Genomic DNA, 22,222 nt, shown 5'->3' with positions numbered 1-22,222 from the left:
CCTTCTCCGACACCCGGGGCGGCTGAGCGCCTCGGCCGGGCTGCAGGCAGGACGAGGCCTTCGGCGTCGTTCTCCTCCGATTGCCTCTTCCGCAGTTTGTTCCTGTCCCCGCCCCGGCACGTGGAAAGGGGCGGCTGCGGCATCGTGGCGAGTGCCCTCAGCTGCAGGTGTTGCGGGTACTAGCTCTGGATACTAGCTTCCCGAGCAGCAACGTGTGCGTCGCGGCCTGGGAGGGGGGGCGCGAACAGCCTGGCTAACTTCCCAACCCCTGCCGTGGTCAAACACGCACAGAACCAAATCGGAACGAGGTTCGAGGTGGCCGCTACGGGAGTCTTTTGCTGCAGTTTTGACTACTCTTAAGGTTTGGAACCTCTGTGGAGATGCTCAGCACTTGCCTGTACAGGCTACAGAGCACCCTGATCTGACTTCGCTGTTGGTCCTGCTTTGAGCAGGAGGTTGGACAGGTGGTCTCCAGAGGTCTCAGCCTAGATTCTCCCATGAGTGTACTGACAGCCTATAGGCCAGGTCTTTTCCACTTGCTCCCCTTCGCTAGGGGAGATAGGGGATGCCAAATACCAACCCCTTTGCATGCGGTTTGATACTTCCATGAGAGTCACTGTCATTTCTCCCAAACTGTGGAAGCTGGTGTGTGCTGAAATGGGGATCTTGTCCTCATGGACTGCTGGGGCCAGCTTTTGTGGTAAAGGAGGGACTAATGGCTGTAGGGTCAGCTGATCACTAGGGCACAGACTAGCTATTCTTTTAGTGGGACATCTTTTCAGCGTTGTATTTGTTTAGCGAGTCGCACAGCAGGAACTTGGTCTCTAAATGGGGGAGCAGCATACTACTGCAATAGAAATAATGAAATAGCAGGAGGTTAAAGCTTTTATTGCAATCCTAGGGATTAAAGTACGGAAGGACAAGACTCAGCTGACAGTCAGTGTGAAGAGATTTGTGAAGAAGCTTGAGAATATTTCAGATGATGAAGCTCAGGAGATCCTGGAAGAGAAGAACTATGTTGCTGCTCTTGGAATATGTGCCCAAGGTATTAGCAGGGGAAAACCTAACACAGCTGTGACTTCAGGAGATTCTTGCAGTGTTAAGGTTGTACAATGTTGATGAAATTGCTTTTGAGGGCTGACTAGCTCTGGCTGTGCTTGTGGTAACAGGTAGAGGAGAGAATAATGATTCTAGGATTTTATTATGATATTTATGTCGTAACAGCTGCAATATAAAGAGTCCTTTAAGCCAAATAGTAAAATGTTGCATTCCATCTTCCTTGGGTTGGGAATATATCAGTGCTTTTTAATAGCTACAAGTAATGTTTCTTTTCACAGATCCAGTGGGAAATGGCTCAGGTGTGAGTGGTGGTGAAGTTTACTCATTCCAGACTCCCAAACGCTCCAGCAAAATGGCAGAGCTGGGTATGTTTTCCTCTTTCTTCTTTCATTCTTGCTCTGGCTATGGTCTTTTTCTGAGTACCCTGTTAACGTGATTTGTCACTTCTGTTTATTCAAAAGATACGTTTGCAGTATTTCAATAGCTTTTATCTGCCTCTGAATCAGTCTTCCTCAGAAACAAAAGCACAGGGCTAGGACAAAGTAAAGCCACGGTGGGGATAAGAAATACAGATAATAAAAAAACGCATAAGAAAAAGTAGAAGTTTCTTAATGCTGGGAGAAAGTCTGCATGTAAGTGCGAAAGGATGGCAGGGGTTTTATTTGTGTAACTTAGAAAGTTATGAGAATAATTCATCATGTAGCAAAGACTGAAAAAAGGCAGTATTAGCTTTGTGTGTAAGGGGATTTCTCCTACTCATAGTGTCTGAGTGTGCTTGCTAGGCTAACTGTGGACTTAGGAGAAGCAAGCAGAAAGTGGCAGTTCTGGAGAGGGTAGGGGGGTGTTCAAATAAGATGCTTGAGTCCTGCTGCTATGTTTCTTCTCACTTGAAGACTCTTTGTGTGCCCAGCACCATCTGAACTTCATTAGTGTTTAGCTGTCACAGCTACTGATACATCCTACAAAGGATGATCCAAGGGAGAGGGGTCATCCTTCTGTATCGCTATACAGAAACTGGTTTCCGTACCTCTTTGCTTCTGCTGTGTCTTGGGAAGTTGTGTGTTTCTTACACCTCCTTCTGCAGCAGGGTAGGTTTCACTGGTGCTCCCTCCTGGAGCCGTGACTCAGTTTGAAAACTGAGGCAAGTCATACAATGGAAAGTTAGTTTTCTTGAGGGAGTGTTAGCAGGATACGGGGGCCTTCCATATTCAGATCAGTGATTCAACTTCAGTTTGTGCTGATAAGTAGTAGAAAGAGGTAAACAGAATACAAGAACCCACCTCCTGGGGAACTGATGTGTTTGCTATACCTAATGCTCTACTATGTCCAGTTGAGCAGTTTTAAAGGACTAAGTGAGCATGACCAAACATTGCTTTGATTAGAAGACATGTGGTCTCCCAGGGAGCAAAGCATGCTTTGCCATTGCCTCAGCTACACTTGTAAAATGAATTAACTGAGGAGTTCCGTCTTTGAAAATCTTCGTTAAGGATTACATTCACCATTAGGGTTAGAAAAAGAATGGAAGTATCTGGTGCACTTCCTGAAATAGCTAGGAAATTAATACTTAGAGAGTGTTTCAGGTGTATGGCTCCATGGCTGACTAGCCAGAGCTGGGAGTTTTGTACCTGACATGTGAAACTTCTTCCCTTCCCCCTATTTCCTACAGCCGCTGAATTAGCCCAGACACCAGGACAGAGTGTTGCACCTGATCACTCTGAGTGCCCTGAGAAGACAGCCAAAACCCCTCAAAGCAGCAGTAAGTCCTGTGATGCTTTGGGGAACTGAAGCTGAGTGAATGGGGGTTATGTTTCTATTTGGGTGGTGGAGTGGATGCTTGAGTACCAACTTCCGTCATGCTTGAGTATTTTAGTCAGCTTAACATTGTAGACTGAACTGCTTGGTATGCATGGCCTCTGGTTCACCTGGGTGTCAGATCTTTTATTCTGCCCTGCTGCTGTAGAGAAAACAGGAACTTCTCTCTCATCTGTGGCTGTGACACTTAAAGATTTCCTCTGTGTTCAACAGAAATGCTTGCACTTGAGAGAGTTATGAGTTGGGCTGATGTGTTGAGCAACAAACGGGTAGGATTGTGTGGGTGTTCATGTGTAAATTCACACTTTATTATATAATATTCGACCACCCAATGCTGTAGGGAGAAATACAGGTGCGAGAAGTTAGTGCAGGTCAACACTGGCAAGAGCATGTTACTTTGTGCTCAGAAATGGAGTCTGATGTGCTCAGGGAGAGGCCATCAGCTCATTTTTCAGCCTCTTCCCTCCTGCTGATGGTCTCCCAAACCTGTGACCAGAATTAAAAGCTGCCTTCTGTGGTAATAACATTGACTGTCTTTGTTCTCTTCTTGCCTACCTGTGAGGAACTAGAGGCTTCCCTCATAGGATTAACCACCCAGGGAGCTGATATTCTGGTGCGGTGTACCTTTGAATAGCAAATGCCTGTTTTTCTAATGGACCATCTTGTACCACTGTTGAAAATATGCAGTACTCTGAACAATGCTGTTTCTTGCTTTGCAGAACGTTCAGATTCAAACAAAGTGCAGCAGAGGGTGAGTGATGACTACCTTGCTTGGGGGGTTTTTTGGTTTTTTCTTTTTACTTTTAAAACTTGAACTGGCCAATTACTACAGTTCTGGAAAGGAGGGACCTTGAAAAGCCTCATCCACAGTACAGATGTCTCTCCTAATCCAACCGGGCAGGAGTAACTCAAGTGAGAACCAGAGCTACCATTAATCAGGACTATGGGATTTAGAGTCAGTGGGCAATAGTGGGTTTGACAGCTTAATTAGCATGGGTCGAGACTATTTCCTTGCATCACACAAATGAGGATGTTAGACAATCCCTTAATAGGCAGTTTAGCTTTCCAGTCATAGCTTTCCAGTTTCTCATCAAAGGAAGAAACAGCCTTGATTGTAAGGAGTGCTGTTAGAACAGGAATTCAAGAACTGTGGTGGTGTTCAGTTTCTTACTTTAGCATTGGTTTATAAAAAATAAACTGTCACAATGGGGGGGATGTTAAGTTGATGTCGTCTTTTGTGATGCTACAGAGAGGTATAGTCCAGAACTGCCAGTTGTGGTGGTTATAAAGAGAGTGCTGTGAAACAGTTGGCTTTCTAAAATGGTATAGCATCATACTAGAAATGTGTGCACAGCTTTTCCGGTATAAGGTTCCAGGATGAGATATGCCTGTAAGAGATGCTGTTTTGGGATGCCATATTCACTCCTTGATGATTTCACATCCACTTTGACAGGATTAACAAAAGTGTTTCCTAAGTATTGCAGACTTGATCTGGTGTCCGAGTCAGGCGTGTGCTTTACACATATGTAAGGAAGATGTGCCACTACAGCTTGATGAGCCCAGGCAGCTTGGGTTGTCTCTGCTGTACTTCTTCTGGGCTTAGTATTCTGAGTGGTCTTCTGTCATTCTGGTCGTTGTTTTCATAGTGGACTTCCAGATGACTTTGAGTAGACAGTGTGATGTGGAAGGTGACTGCTTCGGGGAGCCGAAGCGTTTCCAGTTTGTCATTGCTTCGGTTTGACTCTTCCTGAGGGGGCCAAGATTGGCATCTTGGTTGGAGAATTCAGAGTTTTCTACCCTCCATCTCAGGACATTAGTTGAAAGAATTAGGCCCTTTTTGGAACCTGATCCTGCCCCCTGTAGCTCTGAATGGCAAAACAAGAACTCTCCATACTTATTGCCTTTGCTTTCCCAGTTTCTTGTGGGCTGAAATAGCTTGGAAACATAACCTGATTCTACTCTTTCCTTGGCAGAGGGCTGTTTTGAGGAGATATATGTTTCTTCTTCTAATGCATGTTTTTTCTTTGCAGTTACAGAGTAAAAAGAAAGAATATGTGGCTACCACACCTTACAGACTCAGAAAGAGGCTAGCAGGTAAAGATCAACCTTTGCAGTCAGCTCCCACAGTCACTGAGGCACTGTGTTCAGAGGCGAGTGTTTCTCCTGGTGGGCTTCTGCCTGTAGTAGCAGTCTGACTGGAGCAATCTGATTCATCCTGCAGAGAGTGTAGAAATGTCCTTAAGGAAGTCTATGTAGACCTTTTACCTACAACAGATTGCTACTTAGTTTTTTGATTGCTACTTAGGTAAGGGGTGGAAGGGTTAGAAACACTAAGTTGCTGAACTTCAGTAACATGATCAAAAGAGACAAAACTCTGAGTAATCTAACCTATGCTGACACTTATGTCTGGCACAATTGCTTGGACCAAGTCATAAAACTTTTTGATGATGGCTGGGAAATTCATGGTAACGTATTTCCAATAACTGGTTGGCTATATGTGCTCAAAATGAAGGCAGAGGAGAGTTTAGTGCGTGGCGTTTCATGTTCTGTTTCTTCTTTTATGTTGAGAGACCAAGACTGAGCCAGATTCCATCTGTTTGCTAACAGAGGTCTTTTACAAAACCTTTTTTGCAGAGTGTGACCCAGAAAATACTCAGCTTGCATGATTGGCATTCGGGAAAACTGGTGTAGAGATGCTAAGAGAAATAGGGAATTCCATTGTCCATTTTTAGTCACTTTTTATGGTAGGATTATGTTTCTTACTTGGTATCAAGGAGCAAGCTTTACTAAACAATAATTTGTGAACCTAGAACTGGGAAAGAAATGGCTATGTGTGTCTGCAGTCCTCTTCAGCATTGATTTTACTTTTCTGTGAAATATATTTAGGAATCATATGCTTGAAAAACATCTAGAAAATGTATGTGAGAGAGTGAGATGGTGCAAAATGTGTTCTGTGTAAGAAGTTGTTGCTAGCTTTTAACCTTAAATTTATGCTTTAGCTCCAGATCCCTATTTAGAAAGTGAGAGTGAATATTCTGCTTCTTGCTCAGAGGAGGAGGATGAGGAAGACCAGAAAGAAGTCAGAACTGTTTTATCAGGTCGAAAGACCCCAGCAAAAACGAAGACTCTGTCTACGCCTCCTCCCAGAAACACCCTAGCCAAAAAAATTAAAGAGGACAAGATGGTGAGTGTGCAGAAAATATACCCCTGAGCTAGCAAGCATGAAGGGATGTTTAGTGACAATAAGCTGTCAGGGACCACACCTAACTATAGGGAAGAACTGCTAGACTCATTCAAATCAAACCAGCTGGGTTGGCTTTTGCTGTACTTCTGAGCAATCCCTGTTGGGCAGGCATCATGTGAGCCTGTGGGCTAATCCAGTCTGTATCCTCAGCAGCTCCAGAAGAGGTTCTAAGATGTCCATGAAGCAGGAGACCTTGTACTGAGAAAGGATGAAGAAATTGACTCCTATAGCACCAGAAGAAGCACACGTTACTTTCTGGCTTGGTGTTCAGCTTCATTTTCTGATTTCCTTCCAGCACCAGGGATCCCCACACGCCCTTAGAATTATTGCTATGTTCTGCTCTCTCAGAATCTCTTTTCTGTCTCTGTCTTCAGGAAAGAACCATCTGACTAGGTTAGCTTTGGCAGTATGCTACTGTAGAAGCCATTTTTGCAAATATCTTCTGGCTTTCTGTTTATCCTTGCTCTATGTCTCATATTGACTGACTTCAGACATGTTTGTGGGTGCAAAGGGAGAGGGGTAACTTGATAGCAGGAGGAGTGTGGCTGATCTTGCTGTCCCTTTTTAGAGCAACCTGGTGGAGGAATACTTTGAAGCTCACAGTAGTTCCAAAGTGCTCACTTCGGACCGAACGCTGCAGAAGTTGCAGAAAAGAAGACTGAATCAGGTACATCTCATAGCGAATTGCACAACTTTCGGAGCTTTTGATTTCTCTGATGAAGATTTCCCTCATCAAAACTTCCTGATATTGCTATTTTCACTTTATTTCTGCTGATTACATTCTCAGTGGTAACACTGATTTAGGTAGCGTTTTAAGCGTTATGTCTCTACTGCTGCTCTGAGCAGGGACAGTGCCCAGTTGTTTGAACCTGAGACAGCAGGGAAAATGCGGGGAGAAGGCACTATGAGGTAAGCAGATAGATCAAAGCTGCAGTTACCAGAACAGGTTAAAGTTTGCTTTTGAGGGAGGAGAAGAGGGAGAAGCAGAGTTGTAGAGACCTGCCTTAAAAATTCTCACCAAAACAGCGTTTTCATCAATGAAATGCTTAGGGGAATTACAAGCTGTCTTGACTATTTATGTGTAGAGGAAATGGAGAGAGTCCAGCATTACTGGGTCAAGCCACATGCAGGACTGGGACAGCTCTAAATGTCACCTAGTTTGTGAAATGTGCTTTGTCCCCTTCCAGTTCCTAGGAGCCAGGAACAGTCTAATTGTGGTGACTGAATTACTGTATTTTTTTTTTCCAATATGCCACTTCTACAAGACCGTTCAAAGCAAGTAATTGCACCCTACAGAGACAGGTACACAAGGACAAGTTCCAGGGAAGCGTGTAAAATACTTGCAGCTCGTGTATGACTGCTTTTTGCACCCATCTGTGTTTTAAAAGATGGCATATATGCAGATTGCCTGATGCCTGCTGTGGTCTGGAATTGCTACCCAAAGAAACATCTGGATTCTTAACAAGTTCTTTCATAACAGCTCTGGAAGGAAATCAAGGCTTTCAGTATTAAATCTACTGCTGGCTCCAAAGAAATTGAAGGCTTAGCAGTTCTGTGTCTTAATGCTTTATGTTTGTCTGGTACATTGGAGCTGTCTTTGTGTTCTTTCCAGAGTAAACTGTCTTCTACTGCAAGGGAGTGGAAAGCAAAGCTGTTAAAATTGAAGAGAAAGGGAGGCCAGTGTAGATTTGATGCCATTTGTCATGCTGCTGTGCTGTTTAAACATCAACATCTCAGCATATCTTTAACGCTGAATTAATCCTTTGATTCTTGATGCTTTCAAAATACTACTTTTTCTACATTTAGCTGTCAGCTGCAAATTATATCCTTTCTGCTGTTATTTCTTTTTTAAGATGACGTTTGTGAGCATTCTCTTGTAGTGACAAAACACCTGAACTATCACTAAGCATGTCGATTGGAGCCCTTGCTTCTGTGAGCAGGGTTGTGATGTTGGTATCTTCCTGGTACAGTGCTTGGTGCTGTGTAAGCTCTGAGTGTGTCCATTATTTCAGTAGCGGTTTTCCCATACTCAGTGAAGAGATAAAACACAGTGCAATATCGGTTCTAGTCCTAGTCTGGCTGCCATTTCCCATAATAAGATTACTTAATCTCTGCTTTGTTTCTCCAGTAGCAAAACTGTGCTTAGAGGGGTCTTCATGGAAAAAAACACAAATTGAGCGTGCCGTCAGTGAAAACTACTCTGCTCCCTAGCTAGAGAGCATGCTAGAGGGGTATTTGTAAGGACCCCAGATATATGTCTTGTTTTTTCTCAGCTTTGAATGACTGTCACGTTCTCTCTTTCTCAACACAGCAAACACTGCATGACATTTTGAAAAAAGCTCCCCTTGCCTATGCTGCTGAAATTAAAGAGCTAAACCAGCAACACGAATTCCTGTTTTCCAAGTGGAAGCTCCAATTACAGTAAGTATCCAATGAGAATCACTGAAGTAGCCTAGTAAACAGGCGCTGCCAGTAAACTTACCCTCATGTCAACAACATCCTGTGGATGAGTTAAGGAGCGACTTTTTTTCTTTGATTGACTGCTTAATTTTAAAGTTAGGTGACATTAATTTAGTACAATGTTTCCTGTAGGCCAAATCATATCTGACTAACTCCTTGAACTGAATGCCTGAAGCGAAATGAGGCTGCATTCTGCTTAGCTAGTTTGTCTCTGCCTCTGTAAACCAAGCTAGAGGGCATTCACAAACAGGGAACGTCAATAATGAGAAAACAGGGAACATGAATGATGAGAACAGTGTCCTTTGTGAACAATCAGTTTTGCTTACAGCAGAGTTGGTATTGAGTAGCTCACCACTGATTTCTTCAGTATGTGGCTATTCCCAGTGGTGTAGCAGTTAACTTTGAATGCCTATGGTGCCTAGTGATCTAGGCACAAAGAAACCTTAATGCTGTTGGAAACATTAGCAGTATAAATTTTATCTGGGTTTGTGTGTATCTTCATGGGAAGGAGAAAAGAGTAAGCATCCAGGAAAGCAAGTGTGGAACTATAGAGAGCTGTGGGATTCTGAAGCGCCTTAGAGAAGGCAGGCCACCAGCTCTGAAGTTAAGTGCTGAGGTGGGAGCAGATGTTGGTGAGGAGAAAGCCCCTTAGAAGCTTTGCAAGGGAGTGGAGTATAAAGAAATTTGTGGTCCATGGGAAGTGACAGAGCATATGAAAAAGACATTAGCTTTGAAAGTTGGAGAGTTGCAAGAGGAGTCTCTGCGACTCGGTGATCTGGGCAAATGGTTAGAGATGTATGTGGCAGGGTAGAAGGAACAAATCCGTAGATGATACTGAAGTCAATGACAGTTGTTGAACACCTTACCTTTGCCCTATGCTATTTGAGTGACCTGATACTCTTCTTTCTGGTCAAGATGATGCTTTTCCTGCTTCTCAAAAATAAACAAAGCTTTGTGATTCCCTACCATGTTGTCTTTATGCTTTCCTGCCTCTTTCTCTGTGGAACAATTCGGATAAGAAAGAGATATGAGAATAGTTTAATTTTGCTTTGAAATTGTGCCTGCGGATCAGAGTAGAAAACCACTATGGAGGCTTGCTTTATTTCTTGTAATTGCTGTGACCCATGGTAAACGTTTAATATAATTGTTGGTGAGGGGGTGAATGTTACTGGTTACTCTTTGTAATCTGAAGTTGCAGATCTAGTCTCATATTCTTGGACAATACCATTTTCTTCCATAGATGTTTTGCTAAATTTATGGGCCTCCAGGCTGCTAAAACACTTCTTTTACTAGGATGCACGTGCCACATTTCAGATTCCTTGCAGCTAACTGTATTTGTCAGCTGTGAGCTGAAGGTAAACCTGGAGTTGATGAAATATGAAATTTTTTGAGGCAAGATTGCAATGGATCATTTTGCTTAATGAATGTATGAACCTAAAAAGGGGCTTGTACTTTTTTGCTTCAGTGTATTTGCTCATTTTTCTGCAGCTTGGGTTTCAATATTGTGCTTTATGGACTGGGCTCAAAGCGTGATTTGTTAGAGAAGTTTCGCACCTCTGTGCTCCAGGATTCTGTTCACCTTGTGGTTAATGGATACTTCCCCAGCATCACTGTGAGATCCGTAAGTGTGGGAAAAGCTTATGGGTTTATCTAATCATCTTGTGTTACAGATACTTCTAAAGTCTTTCAGTGTAAAATGTTAAGGAAACCTGCTGCATCCTATAGCAGCAGACTCTTGAATGAAGAGCCGTTCCTCTCTCTCTTTTAAGACTTTAAAGAAATTAGCCCATGCATCTTCCAATGAATTGCAGTAATTGCCATCATTAACAGATACTCATCAGTCTAAAGCCTTATTTTATGTCACTGTTTTGAAAAGGGGTAGAAATTTTTGGTTTATGTTGACAGTTTTGGGGATTTGATGGTAAAAATCAGATTACCTCCCTCATGACAGTCAAGGGCTCACTTTCAGATTTTCTGCACTAGGTCCTTCAGTGCCAGAGCCCTTCAGAAGGGACTGCGATTTTCTTTTTCAGATTCTCAACTCCATCACAGAGGAGGTACTGAACCATATAGGGACCTTCCGCAGCCCCCTTGACCAACTTGAATTCATCATTAAAAGGTTTAAAGAAGGTAAAATGACTAACTTTATACTTAAAAACGTTAGAGTCCACTTACTGTTAGGAGACCCTGGACATTTTCTTTCCTCATAGTTTTCATATGTGTAGTTACAGTTTCTTAGTTTATTGTAGCTAGTATACTTTCTTGCTTGTAATTTATGCCACATATATGAAAACATATATGCACCAGAAATATATACGTACATGATCCCAAGCTGTTACCTCAGTCAGTGTTTCACACACTAAGTTCCCTAGAAAGGGAAGGAGGAAGGCACGAGTGCTCTAACAAGACAGAGGCTCCTCAACCCTTTGGCAAACTGAAATGCTCATCTCTCTCTTGCATTTAGCACAGTGCCTTTGTGCTTTATTTACACGGTGTTTCTGTAGCCACATGTTTCCTGGTGGAAGACAGGATAGGTAAACTCCAGCTACATGAGGGAAGATGGTTCTTAGTGGCTGCTTGAGGACATGATATAAACCTCACTGAAATCAACAGAACGAAGAACTTACAAACAATTTGGAATGACAGTTGCTGACAGATATCAAGTCCTTTGAGCTCCTCTGGAAAATCATGGCCTGAGGGTCTTTCCATAAATTTCAGTATAGGCTGGATTAAGGCTTAAATGTACACAGTTTAGTGGAATGGTCATTTAAATTTAATATATGCAAATACTGACATTAAGGTGAAATAAAGGACAGCAGTGTCAAACAAGCAGGTTAGAATTGGGTTCAAAAGCAAAATTAAACAGGTATTGCCACACGGAATGCTTGCTGAATTCTTTTTGAATGTCCGTTTTACTGCTTGTGTATACATACACAAATTGCCATGGAATCTTAATTGTGCATGGTGTTGGTGTTTAAGTGTTTACATTCTGTTTTCCATCATTACCTTATGAGTATTGCTGGTGAGACTAAGTGAAAAAGACTGATTAACGACGGTACCCACCTGAATCTACATAAATCAGTCTTGTGTAGTACACTATAGCTGATCTGACTGGGAGTCTGAGGAACCTTTGGTCTCCATTGGCAGCCAAGTATGTATTCATTTGCACAAAAATTAGCTACTGTTCCAGAATTGTTTCTGGACTCAGGAAATAGTTGTTCCCAGGGATAAGTACAGCAGCAACAAGCTAGCTGGAAATTTTAACATCTGCCATTTGCATTACCCAAGCTAACGCTTTGTAACTTCCTTTGAGGACTCGGTGGGAAAGATTTCCAATGAAGTTAGTATGCTTTGGATCGAACCCTGAACAGAAAATGCATTTCCATTGTGTGAGGAGGAGCTTAAGGATCCTAGTCATGTAACTCAAAAGCAGCTGAACAAACTGCGTAGACTTCTATCCTAAAATACATTTGAACAACCTTGAATCACATGACTAAAAGTCATAGCTAAAAGGGTAATTCCTGGTAAAGCCATGAGCAAGTGGAAAGTGGATTATAAGAGAAAAGTTTAAACTGCAAAAAGAACTGTAGTTGTGATGAGAACCGCAATACAGTGAATTGAGAAAAAGCCTTTTAGGTGCTCAGAAACACCAAGTGTGGGATAGAGATCAAAGCAAGCTGTACAAGGAAAGTTACTTGATACTGGAGTGATGAATATGGAGCCTGATGGAATAGACTTGTCCTAGGCTGCACTGGGAATGGGAAACCACTTTGTGTGCAGTTTCTTTGATTGGTTCTCTGCTGTTTTTTTCTGACCTTGCAGATTCATCTTTAGAGCTCTATGTCCTCATTCATAACCTGGACAGCCAGATGTTGAGAGGAGAAAGAAGTCAGCAGATCCTTGCACAGTTATCCTCTCTGCCTAGCATTTACCTCATTGCCTCTATCGATCACATCAATGCTCCTCTCAGTGAGTCCCCTTGGGCCTGATGTAGCAGAGAGAAGAATCTGTGTTCTACTTTGGGGCTACTGAGCATGTTTCATAAGCTCATGTATTACTGTTGGTGTGCAAAATAGATCTGGTGATGTACGTATGGTGGTAGCAGCTAGAAGCCCCGATTGGGACTGTGGCTGTGTTGAACCAAAACCGTACAAAGATACTGATAACTACCAGTCACTGATCATAGTATACAAATAGACTCCAAGCTTCTGGCAGCCTTTGATTTAGGGACTTACTGAAATGGAGATTGGGTGTTATATCTGTCATTGCATCTAAACAATTTTGTTTATCAGCCAGAAATTCTTTGCACACTGCTGACTCTGGAAGGATTTACAGTATATTTGTGAAGCTGGTATGAAAAAGGGATGTGTGCAAATGTTTTGTTGCAGAGAATTTGTCTTGCTTGAGCTGCAAGTATCTGGGTGTATGTGCTGTGAATTTCACAAGCATACATTGTTTCCTCAAATCCTACAGTAGAACTAAGTACATTTTAATGTTGCTTATTTAATTCCGTAGAAAAGCTAAATCTCCCAATTCTGTCTGCTCTTTCTTTTCTCTCTGTCTAGTGTGGGATCAGGCAAAGCTAAGCCTCTACAACTGGCTTTGGTATGAAACAACCACATTTAGTCCTTATGTGGAAGAAACGTCTTACGAGAACTCGCTTTTAGTACAACAGTCTGGATCTTTGGCTTTGAGCTCCCTAACACATGTCCTGCGCAGTCTCACTCTCAATGCCAGGTAAGACACTGTTATACTTCCTAGTAGCACTTGCTGAGGATCCAGTCCTTACTAGATTACTCTGGTCTACACCTAGCAGGAGGCAATCCCTGTTTTCTGACAACAATGTTCAAGATGAAGATGGTAGGACCTGGGTTCCAGCTGATTGGTTACTTTAAATGAACAGCGTTTGGATAGCAAGCCTTGTCCAGTGATGAGATTCATGCACAAATGGTCATGAGGGAAAAATCAGTTAATATTTTCTAATGGTGGGGTTTTTTGGGTTTGGGGGTGTTTTGTTTTTTTTTTCCTTCTGATTTTCCCCTCTCCTCCTTTCACTTAGGGGAATATTCAGACTGCTTGCTCAGTACCAGCTGGAGAACAAGGACAACCCATCTTATCCAGGTATGTACCCACCTTTTCTCATCTGTTTGGGGTGTTGCCATTGCCAGGTCAGTCACAGCGGCACTGGATTTTGGTATGCAGGTTCCATCACCAGCAACAGAAGTGCTGTAAGTGTTGGCTCAGTGAGACTCAGTGGCGTAGACTGTCTTTTTAGTGGTACTGTGTCTGACTGATAGGAAATCAATAGACTGGCTGGTTCTGAAGGACCTCCTCTTACTGTTGTCTGCTTTGATGTTTAGACATGACTGAGACTATTCATGGGGGACTGTGGAGTTAAAAATTTAAAATAAAGGAAGAATATGAATTTGCATAACTAGCACTTAAAGGACCAGGGAAAGACAGGAGAGTCTGTTCCCATGCGGCTCCTATCTAAGTGACTTCTGATGTGTCCCTGCTTTCTAGGATACATGTGGAATATTCTGTCACTGTCTCTAACAGGTGCTGCAAGGGATATGAAGAACATGTTAATGGTAAAGAAAGTTGGAAGTAAGATAGAGGAGCTGGAAATTAAGAGAGATCAACCATGTTGGGAAGTGCATTTAAAGTGCTATTAAAATTTCATTAGGCAAACAGGGTGACTGGAACGTTAATTCAGCTGTTTTCCATTAATTACTGAAATATTAGCTTGGCTGTATACTTGAAAGAAGCAATGATGTTACTGTAGCCACTGTGGTCTAAGCCAAAGCAAGATTTGTAGGTGGAGATAATATGCGGTGTGAGACCTGGAAAAATCTGTCAATCTTACCACTTCAATTCCTTGTTCTCGCCTTTTTTTATCTCCAGGGCTGTCTTTCCAAGACTTCTACCAGCAGTGTCGAGAGGCTTTCCTTGTGAACAGTGACCTGACACTCAGGGCACAGCTGACAGAATTCAGGGACCACAAGCTCATCCGGACCAAGCGGGTGAGTTGGGGGAAGAAGATAATTCTGGGTATTCAGCCACCTTAAACAAAAAAGATGCTTACTTGCTACTAAGTATCCCTAAGACACCACTCTGCAGCTCACAGTGAGGCTGTATTGTTTGAAGCACCTAGGAACTAGCAGAGGGCTGAAATTCTGTAATTGCAGCTCTTTTCACGCTTCCAATTTGAGGGATAGGGGGCTGTAAAAATGCAGTGTGCTTTGGTTACTCGGCAACCTACAGGTCTCTTCTTCCTGAAGGCCTTGAGAAGTAATGGACTCTGGAGCCTGCCAGTCTGCTTCCAATAGTTACCTGTATTTGCACGAGGGAAGAATGCGGGCTAGTCCTAATAACGAGGCAGTATAGCAGTACTAGATATGGGAACACAGTGTTGAGGAGCTGTGTAGTGTCAGACTAGCATAGCTCACCAGAAGATTTCTCATATACTGACTTTTCTCAGTATTTGTGCATTTCCAGTGTTGCTCTAGTGAAATATTCCTGGGTTTTAGCAATGTAGTCCTTCTGAATGCTGGCCAGCTCTCACTCAGACTGCAAATAAAAGTAAGTGTTGCAGTGCTGTCTAGTGGCTTGCGTTGCACTGTGCACTGGTGTTAACAGAATGTGTATGCATGTCTGTTCTCAGGGAGCTGACGGTGTGGAATACTTACTAATTCCTGTAGATGACAGTACCTTGACTGACTTCTTAGAGAAAGAGGATGAAGATACGTAACGTCTCTCTGTTCTCAAAGCGTCTACGGCAATTGCTCTCAAGGGCTGCTGGAGAGGGGCCTATACTCAGATCTCTCTTCCTCCAACCCCGAGGCTGCTGGACTACTTACTGAACTGTAATAATTGTAATGAACCATGTTCGTTGTTCAACTACTTCAGGTAGTTTGGAATGATGACTTCCATAAGCAAGGCATCTCTTGCTCTGTAGTTAGATTTGTCCGCTTTGTCTCTTAGCGCAGATGATGCCTTCTTCATATCTATGCAGCCAACCAACCTTACAGCCAGAAAAACAAACTCGGTAAGATTGTGCCTTCTGCTCTCTACCTCACCAGACATGAGGGTTTGATTGGAGCAGTTTACTTGGGAAGTGCAAAGCTTTAGTTTGTACTAGTGCTGCAACTTTTCTCAACTGAGTGCTTTCCAGTACTCCTTTACCAGTTAGACAAGACTAGCTTCCAGTGTACGAAGAAGCCAAGATTTATAATGCTAAGAGACCCGCCTTGACTGCATGAGGAAAGGAGAATGCGAGTGGGTTTGGCACACTGTGGGTAACTTATTAAATTCGGGCAATAGAATGGAAGGACTTGCCCCAAACCCAAATCCTTTTATAAGAAGATTTAGATAATCAAAATTGTGATGGACTCAAGTCATTGCCTGTTGGTGAGGGTGAGAGGATCCAGCTTCTTTCATCTACTTTCCAAGTTGCAATCCAGGAATATGAAGAGGCTGAGAAGTTTTTCTTGTTTATTTTTTAAAAGCTTGATTGTATATATGTATTTTTTACATCAGGAGTGTCCACTGATCCTGGAGGAGGCCTTAAATGCCACTTATAAGCTCTCCCTTTTTTTTAAGCCCTTAGAGGTCGGGAGACTGCTGAAGTTTGACAGGTTTTCTTCACTTTTTTTCTCAGGTATGTGGGAGTAAGCCCTATAGTTCCATCAACTGTAGTCTGCCAGCCAGACTTCAGGGACTCTGTATGTCTAATATTTGGTAGCTGTGTTACAGCTCAATGTTGTAATAATTCAAATCAATCAAATAAAGTACTTTATTAATTTTCATCAGCTTGTCTTGTCTTCCACGATCTTTTTGTTATAGGAAGATAGAGATCCTTCTGGCAGTTGTGTGAAAGCCTCATTTTCATTATCATGTCAAATATCTATGCAAATCCTCATGCAGTGTGCAGAAGATTTCAAACTAATTAGTAAAAATATTTTATAGTTTGTTATATGGTTATCAAAATTAAAAATAGTTTGCCTGTCTTTTAATACCAGTATATAGCTTTTGAAGAGAACCAAATCATCACATGGAATAATATTGTTACCTGGTCTATCCCTCACTGACAGAAGCAACAGACAGAGGTTTACAGCCTGACTTTTGTTTGTATTGAAAACACTGGGTGTCTACTTATCTCACAGACAATTTGATTCTTCAAATATAGGACCTAATTAGCTTTGCTGGAGAGTCTGATGGGGAAAACTGGTACATGGCAGCAGTAGTCTCCAGCTTCCTCCCCCAGAACATTTTCCAACTAACATTCTCTTTTGGTGGCACTTGCATCTGCATTTTACAGACTGCAATTCCAAAACTTTGCAAAATGCACCATTGTGCCGGCTTTGGCTGGGATAGAGTTGATTTTCTTCATAGTAGCTGGTATGGGGCTGTGTTTTGGATTTGTGCTGGAAACAGTGTTGATAACACAGGGGTGTTTTCGTTACTGCTGAGCAGTGCTTACACAGTCAAGGCCTTCTCTGCTTCTCACCCCACCCCACCAGCGAGCAGGCTGGGGGTGCACAAGAAGCTGGGAGGGGACACAGCCGGGACAGCTGACCCCAACTGGCCAAAGGGACATTCCACACCATATGACGTCATGCTCAGCATGTAAAGCTGGGGGAAGAAGAAGGGTGGGGGGGACATTCAGAGTGATGGCGTTTGTCTTCCCAAGGAACTGTTACGCGTGATGGAGCCCTGCTTTCCTGGAGATGGCTGAACACCTGCCTGCCGATGGGAAATAGTGAATGAATTCCTTGTTTTGCTTTGCTTGCGTGTGTGGCTTTTGCTTTACCTGTTAAACTGTCTTTATCTCAACCCACGGGTTTTCTCACTTTTACCCTTCCCATTCTCTCCCCCATCCCATGAGGGGCAAATGAACGAGCGGCTGTGTGGTGTTGCTGGCTGGGGTTAAACCATGACAATCACCACTTAGGCTACCATCAGAATCACTAAAACCGGGATCAAGGCGTTGTGTCTTACTGAAGTTCTGTAAGTTAGGTGTAGAGTTCAAGAACAAGAACTCTGCCACTTGAAGAGATGTGTTCTTGGAAAAACTTAAAAAGTATTGCAGCTAAGCAGCCACCACATCCTATTCTGCAGTCCTTTGTCTCTCTCCACAGTTCCTATGAAACTCAAGATATAATTTCTATCAGAGTACATATGGAAGACACCACCTAATGTGTTTACGGATAGTGATACCATGGTGCATTTTCAGTGCAATTATATCTGGTTTTCTAAATGTAAAATTTACTTCAATGAAGTGCTATAATCATCCTGAGTTCAGAGTTATCCGCTAACAGTTTTGGTAGACTACCAGATGCCCATACAGGCCAAGAGGAGGGCTGCAGGAGATACCACACATCTGCTAAGAGAAGGTTAAGTTTGAATCAGTTTTTGGCTGCTGCTGATTCTGTGATGCAAGCACGCAAGCTAAAGAAAATTACTGTGAATTATTTCCTGTGGGTTTTGTGTTAAAAGTATTTTATCCTGATTTCATGCTGTTTCTGGACAACCACCCCATCTATGCATTAATTTTCTGTCTCTTGAATTCTGTGTATGTACTAAGGCAGTAGCATTTTAATGTATTCTATAGCAATACAGAACTGTTGGATTTGGAGGGATCACTTCTACAGTCCTTTCCTTTACTTGGGAAAGAAGACATTTCTTCCCACTTCCTGTTCCTCAGCTCACTGAGAGGTCTTCATGGTATTGATAAGAATGATGGCCTTTATCTAGCCTCAGCAGCTTCAGATTATACTGGAGTCATCTCTTTGCACTTACGTTTAAGTGGAACGAGACATGCAATTATGCAGTAAAGACATTGCTTGATGAGCCAGTTTTATTAACTTAAACTTAAGAAGATGGTGCCAAGATCTTTACAAATTTGCAATGGAAATATTTTCATTTTGTTTAAATATTCTTCTGGTGTACACATAATCCAGAGATGGTAAGGTATGCAACTGGGAGATTTTTTTTTTCTTAAAAAAAAAAATCACAACAAAAAAACTAACTTAAAAAATAAAACCCAAGCATTATCAGTGGTGAAAATGCTACTTGTTCAGTTTTAATAATCCTGTAGTTAAGAGCCATAGTTATAGAAACTCTTTTTTAAAAGAAAGTAACAAAGGCACACTAAATGCATTTACAGCTTTGTTAAGGAATTGAGTTTTAACCTTCCAAAGCTTTTTTAACTGACTCCTTCTATTAAAAAGCCTTAAAGCTGCATTAATGGTAGATTGTGCAATTGAATACTAGTACCAAATACCTGAATTGTGTTCTATATTTGCATATGAGTCGTGTCTTAATAAAACTGTTAATGCAAATGCGTGATCTACACCCTTTCATTAACTATTATCAGGAGATTTATTAGCTAAAATATCAGTGACTTGTACTGCAGTAGGGTGGAACTGCCGTGTAAGCTTAAAACTGGAGATAAGTCAGGTTTTTATATTTTACCCAAACCAATCCTTGAGTACCATAGTTATCAAATATATCTAATAAGAGTGTGCAGTAACAGTAACCTTATTCAAGTGCAGTCCAGTAATTGAGTAAATCAGCCTTCTGTAGCCCAAAACAAGCATTTATTTATCTGACAGATAACAAAACATATCCCAAACTTTGAGGGAACATGTAATATAGTCATTCTGTACTGAACCAATTCAGACCATCTTAATTAAGCTTGCAGTTGGATAGGTCTGTGCAAGATACCATGAAACTCTTGACTGAATTCTCTCACTCCTTTTTTTTTTTTCCCTCCTATGCCACCTGGAGGGGATCTCTATCTTTCTCAGACACAATTATGTTGATCTTGTTCTGTAGGTGGATAGCTAGCATGTCACACAGCTCTGACAAGAAGCCTCGCTCAGTGTTACTGTGCTCACACAGAATAACACTTATCCCATTGGCAACTGCATCCAGAACGTCATGGTGGGACATCTCTCCTGCCATTTTGAGAAAGAAATGCCATGTAGATCACTAACAGTACAGTTTAGGTAACCAGTTCTTTGCAATGTATGCAGAATCTCAGCTAGAAGCTGGGAAGACGTAACAGGGGATATAGCCCATAAGGGGGAATGCAGCACCATCTGCTCAGTATAAGAACAGGGAACACTCCTACTCTAATATCCCTTGAAGGACTTTCAGCTGATACCCCCCGTATACAACTGAGACAAACCCACAGAAATTCCTTGCCCTCTGAATAGTGGTAGATTCTGCCACTTTGGGCAGGAAATAAGAGTGCGCAGAGCGGTTTGGAAGTGGACTGTCTGGATGTCATGTGGATTGCTGTGATGGAGGATAGCAGTTGGGAAGCCTTGTGAAGAAGCTGTCTGACGGTCAGCTCTGCAGGGCTGTACGTAAGGGGGAGATGGGACACGCCTTGCCAAAGAACTTGCTTGAATTAAGTACTACAGAATGCAAGGCAGCCTTCATATCGTTGAGCAAGCTGTAAGGAGTAGCTGTCCCACTGTTGGAAAAGAGGATAATGGACTAAGTGTCCCTTTGGTCAGATACGCTATGGGGTTCCTTTGGAAGATTCTGTAGACTGCATTATATTCCATTTTCCATTAGGGAGTTCTGTAGGGAACTGAGGAAATACCTTGTATCTTGCCAAAGGAGAAACACACTGAAGGTTGCAACAGATTGCCATCAACACTGATTTTGTGTTGAAATAATGCATGTATAGCAATGTTTTAGTTCAAATAACCTTCACTGTGCCACACAGCCATCTGATCCATGATCTCTCTACTTTAACGTTATTCTTCTATCATTCCAATAACTAACTGATTGTTTCTCAATTATAACAGGTAATTCTTTCCGGCCAAATCTTTCAACAGCCAGTCAACTCTGCTCTTTTCTTTTTTTTTTCCTAGTGACTATTTTTATAAAGATAACAAAACAGCAACATAATCTTACCTGTGAGATAGAGGTCAGCTTCCATTCCTTTCAGGACGCTGCTTCCAGAACCAGCACACAGAGCAGCTTTCTTCACTGGTGATTCTGCAGGATACAAGGTGCCACAGTTAAACTCCTTTCCCTGTGTTCAGCCCTCATGTCAGTATTGCTATTAATTGTTTCACAATAACTGCTGCCTTGATTTTAGGGTGAATGTAAATTTGTTGGAGGAAGAGACACATCTGTCAGTTTGAAAGAGTCATGGGCCTATAACATCTCTGATAATACAGCAAAATCGTCTGTGTACCAAATAGACGTGTAGATTTTTCTCATTCAAGGGGTAGGAAAGTTTGCAGAAAACTACAGCACGGAGGCTGGCTGCTGGCTAGTTCTACCCTAGTGAGGTGTTACTTAGGTTTCTGAACCCTTTAATAGGCTGCTATTCTTTCCAGGACTCTCATGTTCCATCATCATTAGTCTTCCAACTAACGATGCCACTAAGGCAGCATTTTGCCTCTGAGATACACTGGTTCCTAAATTTTAGCTCTCAGAAGGCCAATCTCAACGCAAGCTGAGAGCTGCTCCATGCCATTAAAAATGTGCCCATTTGCTATGATTGCTGATTCCAAGCTATTACATATGTGATAGTGACAGGAAATTTAATTCTCTCACTAGGGAAGGGGAACTAGAGAAGTCCCCTCTCACTAGGGAGAGGGGACAGATGACACAGAGAGTGAGTTTTCAAATTCTATTAAGGTTTTACAGTGTGCTGCCATGTAATTACTGTTGATTTAAGTGGAGTCACGCCACTACAATCCCACACCATAATGAGAGGCTTCAAAATAGTTTGGGTTTTTTTCAGAGCAATTTGTAGTATAAGAGGCTTCTAGTAAGACTTCTGTCTCATAAGTTACAAAGAGCTCTCAACAAATTTGCTCTCACAAATTCTTATAGCTGTGCTCCTTGGAGATTAAGATAGGTAACTGGCATAAGAGGACACTTGCTCCACGTTTTACTAGTGACCCACTGTCTGAGCTAGGATAGTTCACCTTCTTTGCCACTATTTCTCTTTCATCAAAACGTGGATGGTTACATGTTCATAAGGATACCATAAAGTATCTTACTATTTTAAAGTGCTTTTAAATTTAGCATTCAGTCACAAAACGGAGTGTACAATGAAATAGTACACATTTGTGTCTGGTATCCTGGGGGGGGAAAAATCTTAGTCATTATGCAAATTATGAAAAAGGATGTCTCGTATTCAACTTGTACTATCCCTTCTGCAGAGTAACAACCAGCATAATATAGAATTTCTAATTAAAAATACAGATGAGACTCTTTTTGCGTGATTCTGACATGTAAATTCTACAATGCTGTTTCTTGTCTTTAACAGTGCTTCATACTACTTAGAAGTAAACCTATCCAAAGCAGCAGTATTTCACACAGTCATGCACGCACTCATGCTCCTTGTCTTCCTGGAATACTAGTTCTAATGGACAGTCTTACTTGCAGGCCTGTTTACCTAGTGTCTTGCCCATTCCCATGGCTAAGCGGATGTGGGGTAATTTTAGGTGGCTTTTGATACGCTCAATTATGTCTGACAAGGAGACAGGCTCACTCAGTGTGCACAGACGTCCCATTCCAGTATGGGGAAGAAGAGGCTGAAAAGAAATTAAAATTACTGTGAGAAAACTGACTCCAGAAGTTCGCATTGCTTTCCATACTGTACAAAGA

General features: G+C 42.1%; 2 protein-coding genes across 3 annotated transcripts in view; one reads left to right on the top strand and one right to left on the bottom strand.

The window, feature by feature from the left end:
- The window catches only part of ORC2 (origin recognition complex, subunit 2), a 16,575-nt gene extending 917 nt beyond the window's left edge, over positions 1 to 15,658 (top strand). Inside the window, exons 2-16 of the mRNA XM_009332919.1 lie at positions 902 to 1,045; positions 1,338 to 1,424; positions 2,726 to 2,815; positions 3,591 to 3,622; positions 4,902 to 4,965; positions 5,871 to 6,055; positions 6,684 to 6,782; positions 8,427 to 8,536; positions 10,064 to 10,196; positions 10,609 to 10,705; positions 12,398 to 12,544; positions 13,141 to 13,312; positions 13,635 to 13,696; positions 14,480 to 14,598; positions 15,240 to 15,658. Coding sequence (XP_009331194.1) covers positions 902 to 1,045; positions 1,338 to 1,424; positions 2,726 to 2,815; positions 3,591 to 3,622; positions 4,902 to 4,965; positions 5,871 to 6,055; positions 6,684 to 6,782; positions 8,427 to 8,536; positions 10,064 to 10,196; positions 10,609 to 10,705; positions 12,398 to 12,544; positions 13,141 to 13,312; positions 13,635 to 13,696; positions 14,480 to 14,598; positions 15,240 to 15,326 — 1,628 coding nt within the window. The 3' untranslated portion in view covers positions 15,327 to 15,658. The remainder of the gene's footprint in view (positions 1 to 901; positions 1,046 to 1,337; positions 1,425 to 2,725; positions 2,816 to 3,590; positions 3,623 to 4,901; positions 4,966 to 5,870; positions 6,056 to 6,683; positions 6,783 to 8,426; positions 8,537 to 10,063; positions 10,197 to 10,608; positions 10,706 to 12,397; positions 12,545 to 13,140; positions 13,313 to 13,634; positions 13,697 to 14,479; positions 14,599 to 15,239) is intronic.
- A 3,498-nt stretch (positions 15,659 to 19,156) lies between these two features.
- Positions 19,157 to 22,222, bottom strand: part of NIF3L1 (NIF3 NGG1 interacting factor 3-like 1 (S. cerevisiae)) — a 5,281-nt gene continuing 2,215 nt past the window's right edge. Inside the window, exons 4-6 of one of the 2 annotated variants that reach the window (XM_009331704.1) lie at positions 22,011 to 22,149; positions 20,510 to 20,593; positions 19,157 to 19,536 (exon numbers count right to left, since the gene is read on the bottom strand). In XM_009331704.1, coding sequence (XP_009329979.1) covers positions 19,352 to 19,536; positions 20,510 to 20,593; positions 22,011 to 22,149 — 408 coding nt within the window. In that variant the 3' untranslated portion in view covers positions 19,157 to 19,351. Of the gene's footprint in view, positions 19,541 to 20,509; positions 20,594 to 22,010; positions 22,150 to 22,222 lie in introns of both variants that reach the window. The other variant, XM_009331713.1, reaches the window with a different exon arrangement.

This window comes from Pygoscelis adeliae, unplaced genomic scaffold (genome assembly GCF_000699105.1).
Source record: "Pygoscelis adeliae isolate BGI_AS28 unplaced genomic scaffold, ASM69910v1 Scaffold160, whole genome shotgun sequence".
In the NCBI taxonomy this organism is placed as follows: Eukaryota; Metazoa; Chordata; class Aves; order Sphenisciformes; family Spheniscidae; genus Pygoscelis; species Pygoscelis adeliae.
This window is presented reverse-complemented; position numbering and strand designations above follow the sequence as displayed.